General features: G+C 35.1%; 1 protein-coding gene across 4 annotated transcripts in view; it reads left to right on the top strand.

Moving 5' to 3' along the window:
• Rgs22 (regulator of G protein signaling 22) overlaps window positions 1-16067 on the top strand; it is a 113585-nt gene that overhangs the window by 25831 nt on the left and 71687 nt on the right. For all 4 annotated transcript variants that reach the window (XM_048801918.1, XM_048801919.1, XM_048801920.1 and 1 more), the window contains exons 5-10: window positions 4451-4536; window positions 5392-5560; window positions 8629-8758; window positions 10543-11149; window positions 12583-12744; window positions 15702-15876. In XM_048801918.1, the coding sequence (XP_048657875.1) occupies window positions 4451-4536; window positions 5392-5560; window positions 8629-8758; window positions 10543-11149; window positions 12583-12744; window positions 15702-15876 (1329 nt within the window). The remainder of the gene's footprint in view (window positions 1-4450; window positions 4537-5391; window positions 5561-8628; window positions 8759-10542; window positions 11150-12582; window positions 12745-15701; window positions 15877-16067) is intronic.

The raw sequence follows: 16067 nt of genomic DNA, 5'->3' as shown, positions 1-16067 counted from the left end.
TGCTCTCTCAGTAATCAATAGAAAAGGTAGGAGATCTGTAAGGACATGAAGTTCTGTATGACACTGACAATCAAGACAATGTAGTTAATATTTATGAAAATTTTACCCTATAGTAGCAGGTACACATTTTTTTTAAAGTACACTTGTACTATTTACCAAAATGGACCACATTCTGGGCCTCGAAACAAATTTCAACAAACTTAAAAGATTTGAAAGCATGCAAAATATGTTCTCTAACCCAGAATTAAACTATAAATTAATAACAAAAATATCTGGAAAATCTCCACAAATATTTAAGTAATTAAACAAAACATCTCAAGGGAAATGAGAAACTGTGTTGAATTGAGTGTGAAAATCAAAATCCAGCATATCACAATTTGGAGGATGCAGCTATATTAGTCTGTGGAAAGAAATTTATAGCATCAAGTATTTATAATAGAAAATACTAAACTCAAATCATGATCCACCTTCCACTATAGGATACTAGTGAAATAAAATCAAATCCAAAGTAAAGGACAAAATCAATTAAGTTGAACAGAGAAAATCAATTAAATTAAAGAGAGAAAATCAAATGAAAATGAATTCTTCTTCTTTGGGAAACAAATCAATGAAATTGATAATCATTTAGCTAGATGATAAAAAATGAAAAGACAAAAGATAAATGACTACTATCAGAAATGAAAGAAAGGATATCATTACAAACCTTATAGATGTTCAAAGAAAAATAAGAGAATTTTACAAACAACTTTACATAAACTCAATCATTTAAATTAAATGGCTATATTCTTCAAAAGACACAAATTATGGATGCTCACTGAAGGGGATGAAGATAATCTGAATAAAAGAGGGGGAGGGAGCAGGACTGGAAAAGGGAGGAACTGCAGAATGAAATTGGCTAAATTATGCTATGTGAATATACTACAGTGATTTCTGATTTTATATATGTCTATAAAGCACCAATTAAAGAATAACAAATAAATTGAAGGAAGATCAGTAGAGTAAAGGAAGGAGAATAAGGAGAAGGGTGAAGGGGAGGGAAAGAGGAAGTACTAGGACTAAAATGGAGCACATATTCCACACGTGTATGATTAAGTCAAAATGAACCCCAATATTACATATAACTACAATGCACTAATAAAAACATTTTTAAAACATATCATCTGAGTAGCCCTGTGTTAAAGGAATTGGATCTGCAGTTAAAAATCTTCCCCCAAAGAAAATTCCAGTCCTAGCAGCTGCACTGATAAATTCTATCAAACATTTAGTAATGAGTGTTGTAATGAATGAGATAATACCAAATTCATGAAAATTTCCAAAAAAAAAGGAGAGATCAATTTCCATTTCAATTTTATGAGGCTAACATTATTCTGATGCTATCACTAAAGAAAATTCAAGGAAAAGAAAAAAAAAACCCACAAACAACTGGGTATGGTGGTACTAGCCTTTAGTCCTAGTAACTTGGGAGGCCAAGGCAGGAGGATCACAAGATTGAAGCCAGCATCGGCAATTTAGGGAGAAGCTGTCTCAGAATAAAAAGAGCCGGGCATTTAGGTCAGTGGTAGTGCAACTCTGGGTTCAATACCCACTACCACAAAACAAACAAAAAAATGACAGACAAATATCTCTCATGAATGTGGACACAAAAATCCTCAAAAAAAAGGTAGGCAAATTGAATTCAGCAATGCAAAAATAAAAAAAGATAATTTTTATCATGTTTTAGAAGATATCATGGGCATAAATCTTTATTATCTTGGATTAAGCATTGTTTTGTTTTGTTGTTGTTGTTTTTTTTTTTTAGATATGATGGGGAAAGCACAAGTGACAAAAGAAAAAAATAAATGAATTGGACTTCATCAAATTTTAAAATTTTTAGCCAGGTGTGGTGGCACACAGCTGTAATCTCAGCTATTCAGGAGACTGACGAAGGAGTATTGCAAGTTTAAGGTTAACCTGGGCAACTTAGTGAAATCCTGTCTCAAATAAAAAAAAAAAAATTAAAAGGGCTGGGGATGTAGCTCAGTGGCAGAGCACTTGTGTAGTATGTGCAAGGTCCTGGATTCAATCTCCAGTACCACCCGCTCAAAAACTTTAAAATAAATTATGCTCTAAAAAAGATTACCAATAAAGACAACCTATACAACTGCAGAAAATGTTTACAGATTACATATTTTATGAAAATTTGTATGTAGATTTTATAAAGGACTCTTACAACCTAACAATAAGAAGGGAGATTTAAAAAAGACAATTTAAAAGTCCAACTAGAATTTGAATGGACATTTTTTCAAAGAAGATATAAATGTCCAATGAGCACATGAAAAGATATTCAACAATCTTTAGTCATACAGAAAATGTAATCCAAACTACCAGATGTCACTTGACATCTACCAGGATGGTTATAAAAATCAATTTTATTTTTTCAAACTTTTCTTTTTGGGTCAAATAGATGCCCATATTTTGTAAAAGGTGGAAATATGCAGGTAAACAATTTTTTAGTTAATTATTAGGCAGTTTGGTTTTGGATGAACTAACTAATCTGACAACCTTATAGAATTCCTAAAGGGTTTATATTGCTCTTTATACACAGTTTGGCATTTTTGAGGGGAATTGAACTCAGGGGCACTCGACCATTGAGCTACATCCCCAGCCCTATTTTGTATTTTTTTAGAGACAGGGTCTCACTGAATTTCTAAGCGCCTTGTGTGCCTGAAGCTGGCTCTGAACTTGCAATCCTCCTGTATCAGCCTCCCAAGCCACTGGAATTACAGGCGTGTGCCATAGCCCTGACTTGGCATTTTTTTTAACCCACTGAATGTACTGCTAATGAAGACTTCAGCATCCTGAAGGATTGTCAGTTTGTAGCATCTTTGGAGTCTTCCTAACTGCAAGATCCAAATTTCTTTTAGATCTCACTGTAAGCCACAAGGCAGGCAGGCAGTAAGGTGCTATACTATTCAGGTGCTGGCTGTTTCCATAGTTTTCTTCTATTCTTTTGTTGCCCAGAAGATAGTGTTTGATGAAACCAAGTGAATGTTTTTGCTGAACAGGAGGAGACCATTGTGTGCCAAGTTTTCCATTCACGAGAGCCTAATGACTTTGTGCCAAATGTCAGCAATGTTGATTGAGCACATGTGCATTCTCATGAACATCGGATGTTCATGATGCCAGTAGCACTACCGTGGTCAATCACTTTCCTCATGGAGTTAGTAATGGTCTGTGTTGACATCTAATGCTACTGTCACAGCAAAACTAGGTTGTAGCAAATGGTCCATGAAAGCCACACAAATGCAGACACGAATATGTCACTGAGATGTGTGTTTTATTGGTGGTTTTACTTTTTGGTGGCATTTGTTGAAGTACTGACATTCTTTAGAATTGTGAAAAAAGTGAATAAAGAAAAATTAAAATCAATAGTGAGTAGGTTTTTCAGGATGAATAGCAGCTTAAAAACTCCTCAGTAATTTTGTATTGCCTTCACAACCTCAAGGTAAAATCTAAACTCTTTAATGTTAATTAAGACTATTCACAGTCAGGCCCCAGCCTGCTCCTCCAGCCTTCCTCCTTTTATCCCTCAGATTGCATCCTGTGGTCTAATATATAAACTTGTCCCCTCTTCCCTTCCACAACCTAGCTAGTCATGCTTTAGGTCAGAGAGTGCAGGACATGCTCTGTGGAAACATCTCCTGAGTTGGGTGTGTATGTGGGCACCCACAGAATCCTGCACTGTGGCACCACAATACAGCCTTGATATCTCTAGGAAAGTGCCTGGGAGTGTTTAATATTTAACAAAAAAAATTTTACACTACAGTGGCCTTTATTGTTTCCTTGGTGGTTCTTTTTCTGTTTCTGATAATGATGATAATTGCTACTACTACTACTACTATTATTATTATTATTATTATTAGTAGTAGTAGTAGTAGTACTGGGGATTGAACCCAGGGGGCACTCTGCCACTGAGCTATATCCCTACCCCTTTTTATATTATTTTGAGATAAGGTCTCGCTAAATTACTGACGCCTTGAACTTGAACTTGAGATTCTCCTGCCTTGGCCAGGTCACTAGGATTACAGATGTATGCCACCAGGCCTGGATTTGTTTATGATTATCGTAACCTATTTTATGATAGTAGAAATATTAAAATTGACTGACTTTTCTTTTTTTCTCTTTCCTCTTCCTCCTCCTCCAATAAGTTACTTAACTTTCCTGGATTCAACTAGTTAATTTATAAAATGGAGATAATAGTTGATACAGGGTTTTTGAGAGAATGAAAGAGGTACTATACGCAAGAAGTTGCCTCACATTTGTGGCTCAGGGTCATTGCTCTCTCTTGTACAGAGAGGTAGGAGTGGAGTGCCTAGTGACAGCAGGAGATCAGTATTGCTCTCATGATTAGGCCTCAGTTTTCCTAAAAGGTGACTTTTTTTGACACCGTTTTTTCACTTTCTCCTAATAGTGTCTCAATCGTGAACAAGGTATTAAGTGGATCAAAAAACAAAGACTTCCAGCATTTCTAGAAAGTGATTGCTACTTTGAATACAGGTATTAGAGTTTCATATATCTATTATTGTTGTATACCTATTTTTAAATGCCTACTTTTTCAACTAAAGTCATTTTTTTCTGTGATTTCTTAGTAAAATGGTATGCCTTTGACTCCAATGGAGTTGGATCCACCTGCTATAGAATAAGAGTGAGAGACCACTGACAAAAATTGCTTAACTTTTCCAAAGAGATTTCACAGAAACATCACTTAACCAATGTACTTCAATTATACTTCTTTGATCATTATACTTTTAAAATTATCTATGGTGATAATGGTATTTATGTGTGGGTGCTTACAAATGAATGTTAGTGTGACATTAAAAAGATAGCATGTCATCCAGGCATAGTGGCGCACGTCTATAATCCCAGCAGCTCTGGAGGCTGAGATAGGAGGATCATGAGTTCAAAGCCAGTCTCAGCAAAAAGTGAGGCACTAAGCAAATCAGTGAGGCCCTATCTAAATAAAAATAGAAAATTGAACTCCCTGGAACCAAAAAAAAAAAAAGAAAAGAAAAAGAAAAAAAAATAAATAAAAAATAGCATGTCAATATAGGGCCAAGATTTTCCTTTATGTTCCCTAACTTTTAAACTATAAATACCTAAGCATTCTGAAATTATACTAAAATTTTACTTTTGCTTAGAACAACCATTTTTAAAATAAAATAAATTAGAATAGAAAAATATTAAGTAATGAGTGGTTTGGTAAATAAGCCATTGGTTTTAGCAGAGCTTAAGAGAATCATCCTGCAGAGCTACGAGGAGAAGAATACATAAAATGAAATTTTAGGGGTTTCTATTTCCTGAATTCTACCATATTTGAAAGTTATTTCAAAATTCATGATTTCTGCATTTCAGGTTAGCCAAATTAGTCTCACAAGTAAGATGGAGCCAGTCAGGTATGACTTTCACACTTGGTGCAGATACTTCTCCTTGGATCATGAGAAAACTGCCTACTCCACCGCCTCCTCATGATGAAGAAGACAATCTCCTGGTTCTGAAAAAGTTCTACATTTCTCTTGGCGAGGTAAAAGTATTAGTAATTTTTCATGATAGAACTTCAATGAAACTTTTTGTTTCATAGGTATGTATGTCATTTGTACTACTTAAGCAGAGAAGATGATTTCAAAAGCTTTTAAAGCCAGGCTCAGTGGCACATACCTGTAATCCTAGCAATTTAGGAGCCTGAGGATCATAAGTTTGAGGTTAGCCTCAGCAACTTAGTGAGACTCTATCTCAAAATGAAAAATAAAAAGACTGGGTTATATCTCAGTGGTAAAGTGCTCCTGGGTTCAATCTCCAGTACCCCTAGCCACCCCTACCCCTCCCACCAAAAAAAAAATTTAACCCCATTTAAAGCATACTTAACAATAGTTCTTGGGGATTTATGTGTACTCATTTTCTATTTATTCTTTCACTTAAAATACAGTTAGGTTAAGGTATCCTTTCACATCTGAAGTAACAAAAGCAAGACTAAAGAACATCTCAGTGTCACCCAGGAAGCAAGCATAACATGCATTACCCCTGATTTAATTGTTCATTCCAAAATTGTTATTTGGATTCAGTTAACTTTTGCACAAAAAGATGATGAATTGGATCTTCTCACCCCTGTACTGCCATAATTCCTTAGTAGTAAAATGCATTATTTTTTAACTGCTATGAGATAAAAATTTATCCTCCGTGATTGTAGAAATGTGGAACTGTATGAATGCATTGGAAGAGATAGAACCTAGAATCAAATGTCCTTTTGGATCATTGCAGCATTTAGCCTCTAATTTTAATCAGATCTTATTTCAGGGAATATGCTTCTGATAAACAATTGTATACAAAATCAGGAATGGCAAATATGTGCTCCATGTGCTGTTGCTTTCTTAGTGCTCATTCAGGACAGACATTGCTAATCAATTGTGGCACTTTTTCTGCTGAGCTAGGGCTTGACTCCAAATTCTTTTCAATACAGTTTTTTTTTAGATAGGCACTTCCTATTGATTAAAGATGCCAGATAAAAGGAAACCTCTTTTTTGTCTGTGTTGGAATGGATAGACTTATGGTATTTAAACTTTTTTCCCCATGTGTATCTTCTAGTTAATTTTATCATTGGGGCATTTCTATCAGTAATCTTTATCAAGAATGTTTAAAATTATACCAGTCCATTATTTCTACTCGATAATGCTTAATGATGTACTAAAGGCATATTTTTCTTCTCTCTTATACTTATTTTTAAGCATTTTTTTCTTAATTTATATATTACAGAAATGTCATGAATGTCATAAAATACGGACTGATAGTTGAGGCCAATAAACTTGCAAAGGGAAGATCAATCCAGGAGACTAAGTCCTGACTCCTTTTATGTGAAATTAATCAAATATAGGAAGTAAAAATCCAAGCTATTTTACTTTTGCTGTTTTCTGAGATTAAAAAAACTCATTTCTGTTCACTTGATTAATATTTTAACTACATCACATAATTTTTCATAGCCTTTGAACTTTGAGGATTCATAATTTTTGACTCTTAAATTATTTAAATGACTATAAATATGAATTAATCTTCATGATAATTGGTAATATTTCTTTGAGCCTTTAGTTACACCATCTAAACACAATTGGCCCCTCTTAAAGGTGTCAAGTGGAATAATTAACTGATGACCAACTGATGATTTTTTTCTCCCCTGTCCTCTACTCTCTTATCCTTTTTATGCAGTTGAAATAGCAGGGACATTGGTATATTATTCTCCCTCAATGTCTTGAGCCTCAATTTTTAGCCTCCTCTCTGTACTTAAGATACTGCTTAGAAGCATAGTAGCTCTATAAGTAAATATTGAGCAACATATAATTAATATTAAATGACCTGGTTTTAAAGAAAAGAGGGAACAAAGGTGACTTCTTAGTCTTTCAAAGCTTTCATGCACAAGGAGCCTTCCCCCCAAGACGGGTAGTGGCTATGCAGAGAGGCACTTCTCCATTTTCTCTCTTGCTTTAGTCTCATTGTGTGGCCTGACTTGTCCTGCTAATTCTGTATAATAGACAGGGGACACTGTCTTTCATTTGAGCCCTGCCTCTTCTGTGAGTGCTAGGCTAAGTGCCCACCAGCTGACAATTGAGGAAAGGAGAAATGAGAGGAATGCAGGACACTCCCTTCTCTGTTCCTGTTAAACAACTTAGATTATCTAGGAAAAAAATAGGAGATGACATTTCTGAGAGAGAGGCAGCCAGAGGAATTTTCCCAGGAAAGCTGGGATAGGAGTTTCTTATGGGCTGGGGTTCTAGAAGTTACAAATCAGCTTGGGAATTGGGCCAGCTGGCTTGGGATACACAAAGCAAAGGAGGAACTGACCAAGGAGCAATTGGAGTCAGGAATCAATCAGTCTGCAGGAAGCATCCAATCCAAGAAAAGTTGTAAAAATGGAGTTTTAGGCAAAGGGGGCAGCTAAGCTTGGAGAGGTTGCCAGTGGTGCTAAGAGTAGAGGTCTATCCCATTGAGGAGGAGCTGATAAAAACGTTGAGCCAGGTCAGGCAGAATTGAGAGCATGAAATAATTGGAAAGGTTGTAAATGAGAAGAGGTAGCAAAAGATACATCAAAGGATGTAGTAAATCCAGAAAGGAGGGTTTCATGTCCAGCTTTAGTCAGCAATAGCCTGAGAGTAAGTGTGGAGGAGAATTTGATGGTATTGTGCTCATTTTTTTCCTTTTTTTTTTTAACATTTTTTTAAGAGAGAGAGAGAGAGAGAGAGAGAGAGAGAGAGAGAGAAGAGAGAGAATTTTTTAATATTTATTTTTCAGTTTTTGGCGGACACAACATCATTGTTTATATGTGGTGCTGAGGATCGAACCCGGGCCGCACGCATGCCAGGCGAGCGCGCTACCGCTTGAGCCACATCCCCAGCCCCTCATTTTTTTCCTTTGATTATGTGATATGAAAAAAAAATATGGATTGAAGTTATCCTCTTGCTTAATGCATTTTAGTACAATTTTTCTTTTTTTCATAGAGTAATCTTCCCATTACATATTGTACTTCACAAATTGAATATTATTTAATGATTTGTCCAGGTTGGCAATTGGAGAATTACTGTTAATCTTATGTTCAATTTTTCCTAGGCTTCCTTCACTCAAACAAAAGATTGGTTTACACTAGCAAAACAAAGTCAGGAAACTGTATGTACCTTTTCATTACCCTGTTGTATAACCCACAGCACAATTGAATCTCCAGCGATTTCACCCATTACTGGTAAGCAGAAAAGGACAAGATTGACTCAGAGCTTCTCTTTGTTTGTTGTTTGTTCTGGTCTTATAGGACTTGTGACTGAAGAGAAAACATTATCCACACCGCCCATGCCTCTTCTTCACTTCCTCTTGCTTCTTGAGAAGCAGGTTGGGATGGTGAAAGGGGAGGGTTTAAAAGAACCCAACTCGAATACTTATATGTTGTGTGAAATTTTTATGATTTATTCCACTTCTTGTTTTTCTCCTCTATAAGATTAGACAATGATACATGCTAAATGTATAGAAAATGCCTACCCTCGTGCTTGGCACCTAATCTACAGTTGATAAATGTTTATCTTGTCTTTATTTCCTATCACAGTTCACAAGTTCTTATTATTAAGCCTTTGCAATAAAGTGGGTACAATAGTTCTGTCTTCTTAAAAGTGAAGTCATTCATAGAAATTGAGTTTCCCGTCTGTTTTTTAAGTTCAGACGATTTTTTTCCTCAAAAAGCAAATAAATTTCTACTGCTATTATAGGTACTTTTGTGGGTGATACAAACGTTCCACAAAAACAACTATAAAAAAAAGGAAACTTCTAGAAATGGAACTCATTAGCTATAATATTATTAGAGGAAAAAAATCTAGATGTGATTCAGGAAAAGTGTTCAGGAATTCACTTAAACAGTTACTAACTGTAAGAGTGTATTAACTCTAAACCTTCTGAAAGGTATGTGCAACTTTAGGAGAAGATAAATCTGGATACTCTAGAATTAAATCTAGGTCTAGGTAAAGAGGAACATAAACTCCTTAATATTGGATTTATGGGTTTCTTGCTATTTCTTCAAAATGCTAAAATATAATATTGGAAAGTATAGAGAGTAAATATGAAAAACAAGGTCCATAGGAGGATGGTGAGCAGAGATGTCTGCGTCATATGCTCCCTCCCACTCTATGGGATTGAGCCCAGAAACTCCTGGAAGTTTCACAAAGTCTATGATATTAGGTAGGAAAATGCAGTGTATATAGGTATTTTTTTAATAAAAATTAAAGTGAAATATTTCTAGTGTATTGCGATTTGAAATCTAGTAACTAAGAAAATATTAATCAAGGGTGGGTACAGATGACAACAGTCACCTGGTCTGTGGCTATACTGACGATGTGAAATATAGTGCTGCCATCTGATATTCACTGATTTCTAAGAGAAAAATGGGAGCTAAATACCATGTCTTTAGAAAGAGTGTAAAAATAATCCATTTGTAAGCCTTCATAAGTGCCTTGTTCCTTTGTAACTTTAATGATAGGTTGTAAGAATGTTAGGATTTGAATCTTTTTTCTAAAATAGTGAATGTTAAAGAATTAATGATTCCAGTTCTTGTCTGATCATCTGTGGTCTCATCATCTATGGCAGCTAATTTTCCTTTGTTACACAACATGCACATATAATTATTTAATATACATCTTTCTACTTTTCCAATAGATTTGGTCTTTATGTTTGTCATTCTATATCAGTCTGAAATATTAAATTTTAAAAGCATACAATGTCTTTTTTAATATTTTCTGTGTTAGGAGTATCAAATATTTAGTCCATCTGCCTCCCTTGCCATGTTCAAGGAAGACAAGGAAGGCAACTGTTGGCAGTTTTTTCCCCTACTGGTTCCAAATGTGGCTTCAGAATCCTTCTGAAAATACTGGTCCATGTGCTCATCCCTGTGATAAAGTCATTTGCCATGCAGGCTCTATAACATCTGTGTAACAATATCAATTTTGTCTCATATCTAACTTAACCACACTTTATCATTTAATACAGAGAGTTTTATCTTTGATGATGGAGTTCACCCCAGGACCAAAAAAAGCCTCTCTAAAATCGCTGAATTTGAAGAAGAGGAGGAAGGGTCTATATCTCTAAAAGATACTCCCTCTCATGCTCTTCTGAGAGTATACCTTGAGAAGCAACGGGATGCAGCTAATGAAAAGTTGACATTGCACTTCTCAACGTGTGAAGAATTTTTAAACTTGTTTATATACTCTGTTTTAAGAGCAGCCATTCAGCAAATTACTGGCCAGCCTCTCACAGAAAGCCCAGACTATATAGATTTCGACAAAGTAGATCAAGTGTCGTTTCCTGATTATTTTTATCCTTTCTTTGGCAAGAATGTTTTAGCTGAACCAGTTCAAACTGAAAAGGAAAAAAAGTCAGAAGAGATATTAGAAAAAACAAGTTCAACGAGTGAGAGCATTGGACCTGAGAGCAGGGCTGACTGGTGTATGTCTCACAGAACTTATGACATTGGCAATAGAAAGGAGTTTGAAAGATTTAAGAAATTTATGAAGGGCACATTAGGGGAAAAGTATTTGTGGCTATGGATGGATATTGAAAGGTTGAAAGTTCTAAAGGACCCTGGAAGACATCAAAGGTACTTCTATTTTTTATTATTCAATAGTTTCAAAAACAAATTCTAGAATATTTGGGTTATTTAAGACAAGTAGAAAGACTGAAATAAATATAAAAATGTAGCTTACGCTTCTAGAGGAATGAATAATGATAAAATTTCTTTTATAATAATACTACATTTTGATTTCACAAATTTTCTGTTTTCATAGCTTTCAGGTACTAATATAAGAAGAATGATTTGGGTTTGCATAATGTTTCATCCCATAAATTCTAGAACTATTCTAAAATTTTCTACTTAAGTTTTTATAACATTCCAATGATGTTAAATGTTTTAGACAAAAACTTATCAGTTGTTTAAGCACACTTGCATAGTAGAGCTATTCATGTCAGTTTGTAAGGGCCTGTTCCTAGCAAAACCTCCTTGGTTAATAGATTGCATGAACTTAGATCTGATTCCAAGTAGCTGGATATCTGAATGAGTCTCTCCACTGGAAAGCCTCCTGGAGATCTAATGGGGTTCAGGTTAGCTCCATATAGTGTAGGTTACCGGAAGTCTAAGAATTTTAAGAGGACACTATTTTAGGAAAGTCCTTATTTTGACTGTAGTTTCCTGATCTTCTCTGAAGCAGATTATCTACAGTAGATTGCAATTCCTATTAAGATTAGACTGAGTATATGCTGAATGATAGGATTATTCTAGTTATTTTAATGTTTTAAGAGCTGAGGCACCATGATTGGTTATGGAGTGTGACCTGACTGATTATGGAGTGAAGGTCATTACACTTTTCAAGACATACCACAGAAGTTACATGCAAGTAACCTACATAGGTTTTTCAGGATTAATACTGTTTCAATTATTGCCACAAAAAAATTACCTAAATTTTGTGGCCTAAAGCAACTAAATTTTACTTATTCTCTTATAGTTCTGGAGGTCCGAAGGCTCTGGGTGGGGGAGGGGAGATCCATTTCTTTGCCTTTTCTAATTTATAAAGGCCACCTCCATTCCTGAGTTTGTGGCCTCTTCCTCCATCTTCAAAACCATCAGCATGGCATCTTGCCCCTGACCTCTCTATTTGTCCTCACATCTTTATGACTGTCTCTCCTTCTTCCCTCTTTTAAAGGACTCTTGTCATTACATTGGGACTACCCTGATAATCCAAAATAATCTCTTTAAAGTCCTCATCTAAATACATCTGTAAAGCCTCTTTTACCATGTAAGGTAACAAATTAACAAATTCTGGGGATCAGGATGTGGACAGCTTTGCAAAAACATTCAGCCTCCCACAGATGCCCTTCTGTTATTCCCATAACTGTGAGAAATATTTGTATCACCATAAAAAATGTGTGGTATTTCTATATTGGTTTTGAGATAGTCCATTATTTGTCTGAAACACATTTGGTTAATAGAATATTGTGTCAATATGTGTGTATATGTAGGTATGTGTTTTATTTCAGACATCTTGAGAAGATGAAAAAATGCTATCTAGTGAGCAGCGGAGATTGCTACCTTTCTGCAGAAATCTTATCAAAATTTAAACTGTTAGATGGATCTCACTGGACTGAAGAACATTTAAAAAATATTCAGTCTGAGGTTTTAAAACCTTTACTTCTGTATTGGTAAGAAAAATAATGTGAATTTTACTTTCACTTTTCTTAGGCTATTTTATGAGTTATGCCTTTTGTCAGATTGGCCTATAATTCATGGAAATTTAAATAACATTATTAATCTTTAACCCTCTTAAAAATACTTAACTTTTAAGTAATTGGAATATTTGGGTGACTAAATCCATAATGAGATTGGACTTAAGTTTTCTTTTAACTTTGTGAGCACATCCTTCTACACCTTACTTTTTTATGATCAGTATCCCATAAAATTGGTGTATGTGTGTGTATGTGTGTGTGTGTGTATGTGTGTGTGTGTGTATACATAAAACTAATGTTACAGTTTTATCATCTCAATGAACATTTTTTGAGCATTTCCTTTAGGCCAAGTGCTTGCCATGGATAAAGGATAAAACCTGTTCAACTAGGTAGGGGTCATGGTCCAGTGAGAGGAACGGACAGGTGAAATTAAATAATAGGAAATATGGTGAATGCACACCACGTGGTCCTTGCTTAGCACAGAGAAGAGGGCACATTTTACTTGAGACTCAAAAGACTGGTAGCAAGGAAAAGCGAACAGACACGGTATAGATTAAAATGTGTGCTGTTTGAGGATCGGCATGGTGTACATTGTAACTGTTGGATCTGATTGTGTCATTTCTCTGCTTTAAATCTCACTGTTTTTCCCAAAGAAAAATTCAGATATTTTTAAAAATTAGCAAATCAGGAGGGGCGTGGTGGCACAAGCCAGCGGCTCTGGAGGCTAAGACAGGAGAATCGCAAGTTCAAAGCCAGCCTCAGCAATGGTGAGGTGCAGTGACATCTTGTCTCTAAATAAAATACAAAATAGGGCTGAGGATGTGACTCAGTGATTGAGTGCCCCTGAGTTCAATCCCAGGTACCCCCCCAAAAAAAATAGTAAATCAGGTAATCATGATTTGTTCCTTGTCAACTTCTCTGACATCATCTCCCACCTAAGTATTCTAGATTACGTACATGCTTTGTAATTTTCTATATGTAATGTTCTGTTCTTTTCTTTAGAAAATTTATTCTTTGATATTTTAAGACATACAGAAAGGTATGAATTATACTATAGTGGGTACATATGCACACACGATCCAACTTAATAAAACATTACCAACACGGGGAGATTTTCCTTTATTTAATTACACTTTTTGTTTTGAGATAATCATAGATTTTTTGTTTTGAGATAATTGTATATTCACATGGAACTTTTATCCAGTTTCTCCCAATGGTAACACCTTGCATAATTATAGTACAATATCACAGTGAAGAGATTAATATTGATAGGATATGTCCATCTTTTCTACATATTACCAGTTCTACATGTACTCATTTGTGTGTGTATTTAGTTCCTTTATCACTTTATCACTTTGTATATCTATGCATGTGCCAGCATAATCAAGATACAGAACAGTTAGGATATCACAAGCTTTCTTTGTAGTGCCCTCTTATAACCACCCCATACCTTCTGTCTCTCCCCTTATCCCTAACTCCTGGAAACCACTAGTAAATAAAATTATATGTAATCTTTTGCCATTAGCTTTTAAAAACTCATGCAATTGTCTTGAGATATATCTAAGTTGTATGTATCGAGAGTTTGTTGCTTTGTATTTCTGAGTAGTACTCATACACACATACGTACACTGTAAATAGATTTCTCCCACTCACAAGAACTTGAGAATTAAGGTATGTACAAATGTACACAAGAACTTATACAATAGCAGCATCAAAAATAGTACAGTACTAGTTTTGGACTCACTGCAAAATGGCCCATATTATTGGATGAATTCATATAATGGCTAATCAAAGATTAATGCTATGTGAATGAAATGAGTGTAAAATTATAATGGTAAGGGCAGTAAGGATTTATGGAGTCAAATCAAGATACTTTAATGATACGAATCATAAAATGGAAGCACCTACATTTCCTGGCCATCAGATGTGTGATGTATTTGATAAGGCATTTCTGGATATGCCCACTTACTGATTGACATGTGAAAGGAAGTAATTTTGGATATCTCCAAGTGTGCTAAATAAAGCTTCTGAAATGTAGGATAGAATGACCATGACCACAGAGATTACATGGGATGCTTCCTGACTCTAAGCTACTTTTGGACTGTGGATTCTCCTCCACTCTTGCTTTGTTCACACTGAGAAGATATATACCTTCTTCCTATCATAAAGGGAAGTAAGTTTCTGCCAGGTCCTGCAATATGTCCCAATAGTCCTTGGGCTGTGGCATCTGAGGGAAAACCTGGTCCAAGAACCAATTAGCCACAGGCCTTGACAGCTGGAGTTAACCTCATGTACAATAGTTAACCCACAGACTGAGTACCAGAATATCCAACCAATTAAGTGTGGCCTTGACATTGTGCCAGACATTCTTCTTCCTAAGTTTCTTGCAGTAGAATTGGTCTTTTAATTATATAAATTGTTGTAAAATTAATTCCTATCTTCAAATTTAAGACTTGAAAATAGATAACTTGAATCATAACCTACTTTAGTAGCATATCTGAGCATTACAAAAAATGTTTATAATGTCTAAAAATGTTAATTCCCCATTCTACCAATTTTTTACTGGTACTATAAATACCGAACTGCTTTAAAATTATCACAGTATGTTTTTTATTTTACTAGAAGATATGTTATTTAAATCTTCCTTCATCAATACATGTTTCTTTTTCTTATCAAGCAAATAATAACTTAGATTATTTTATGATATTTTCTTCCACCATTACCTTTTTATATGAGCAAATAGAATCATAGGCAGTTGACATATAGAAAAATATTTTTTAAGGCTAGGGAGCAGAAGAATAGAAGTTATTAGAAAAGGGATATACTAAGATTGATTGTTGATTAAAGATTATTTGTAGGCTTTTGTTTTTGAGGCTTATTGTCTAATTTAATCTTAATATCTCTAATCTTAAATTTGTTTTTCCAATAAACAGGGCACCAAGATTTTGTGTTACTCATTCACCCTCAACAAAACATGCTGCAGCTGAACTGAAATTCTGGCACCTCCGTCAAGAGAAACCAAGGAAAGATATTGATCCTTTTCCACAAATGGCAACCCTCTTGCCATTAAGACCTAAATCTTGCATTCCACATATAACTGAAGTCCAGGTAGGGTGTCCAATCTATTCTTTGTTTTCTGCTGATTACAGTTAAATATCCATGCTTGAGTGTTGTACACTGATCCTCCTATTGGTTTTATCACATGCTTTATCAGTGTGGTGGTGAGTCCCAATGATCATGCTGCCACAGTTAGGAAATGGGAAAATCTACAATCTGTAGCCTACAAAGCAGCAAAAGTG

The sequence above is a fragment of the Marmota marmota genome, unplaced genomic scaffold (assembly GCF_001458135.2).
Source record: "Marmota marmota marmota unplaced genomic scaffold, marMar, whole genome shotgun sequence".
Classification (NCBI taxonomy): Eukaryota; Metazoa; Chordata; class Mammalia; order Rodentia; family Sciuridae; genus Marmota; species Marmota marmota.
Note: the sequence above shows the minus strand (reverse complement) of the source record. Positions and strands in the feature narration are given on the sequence as shown.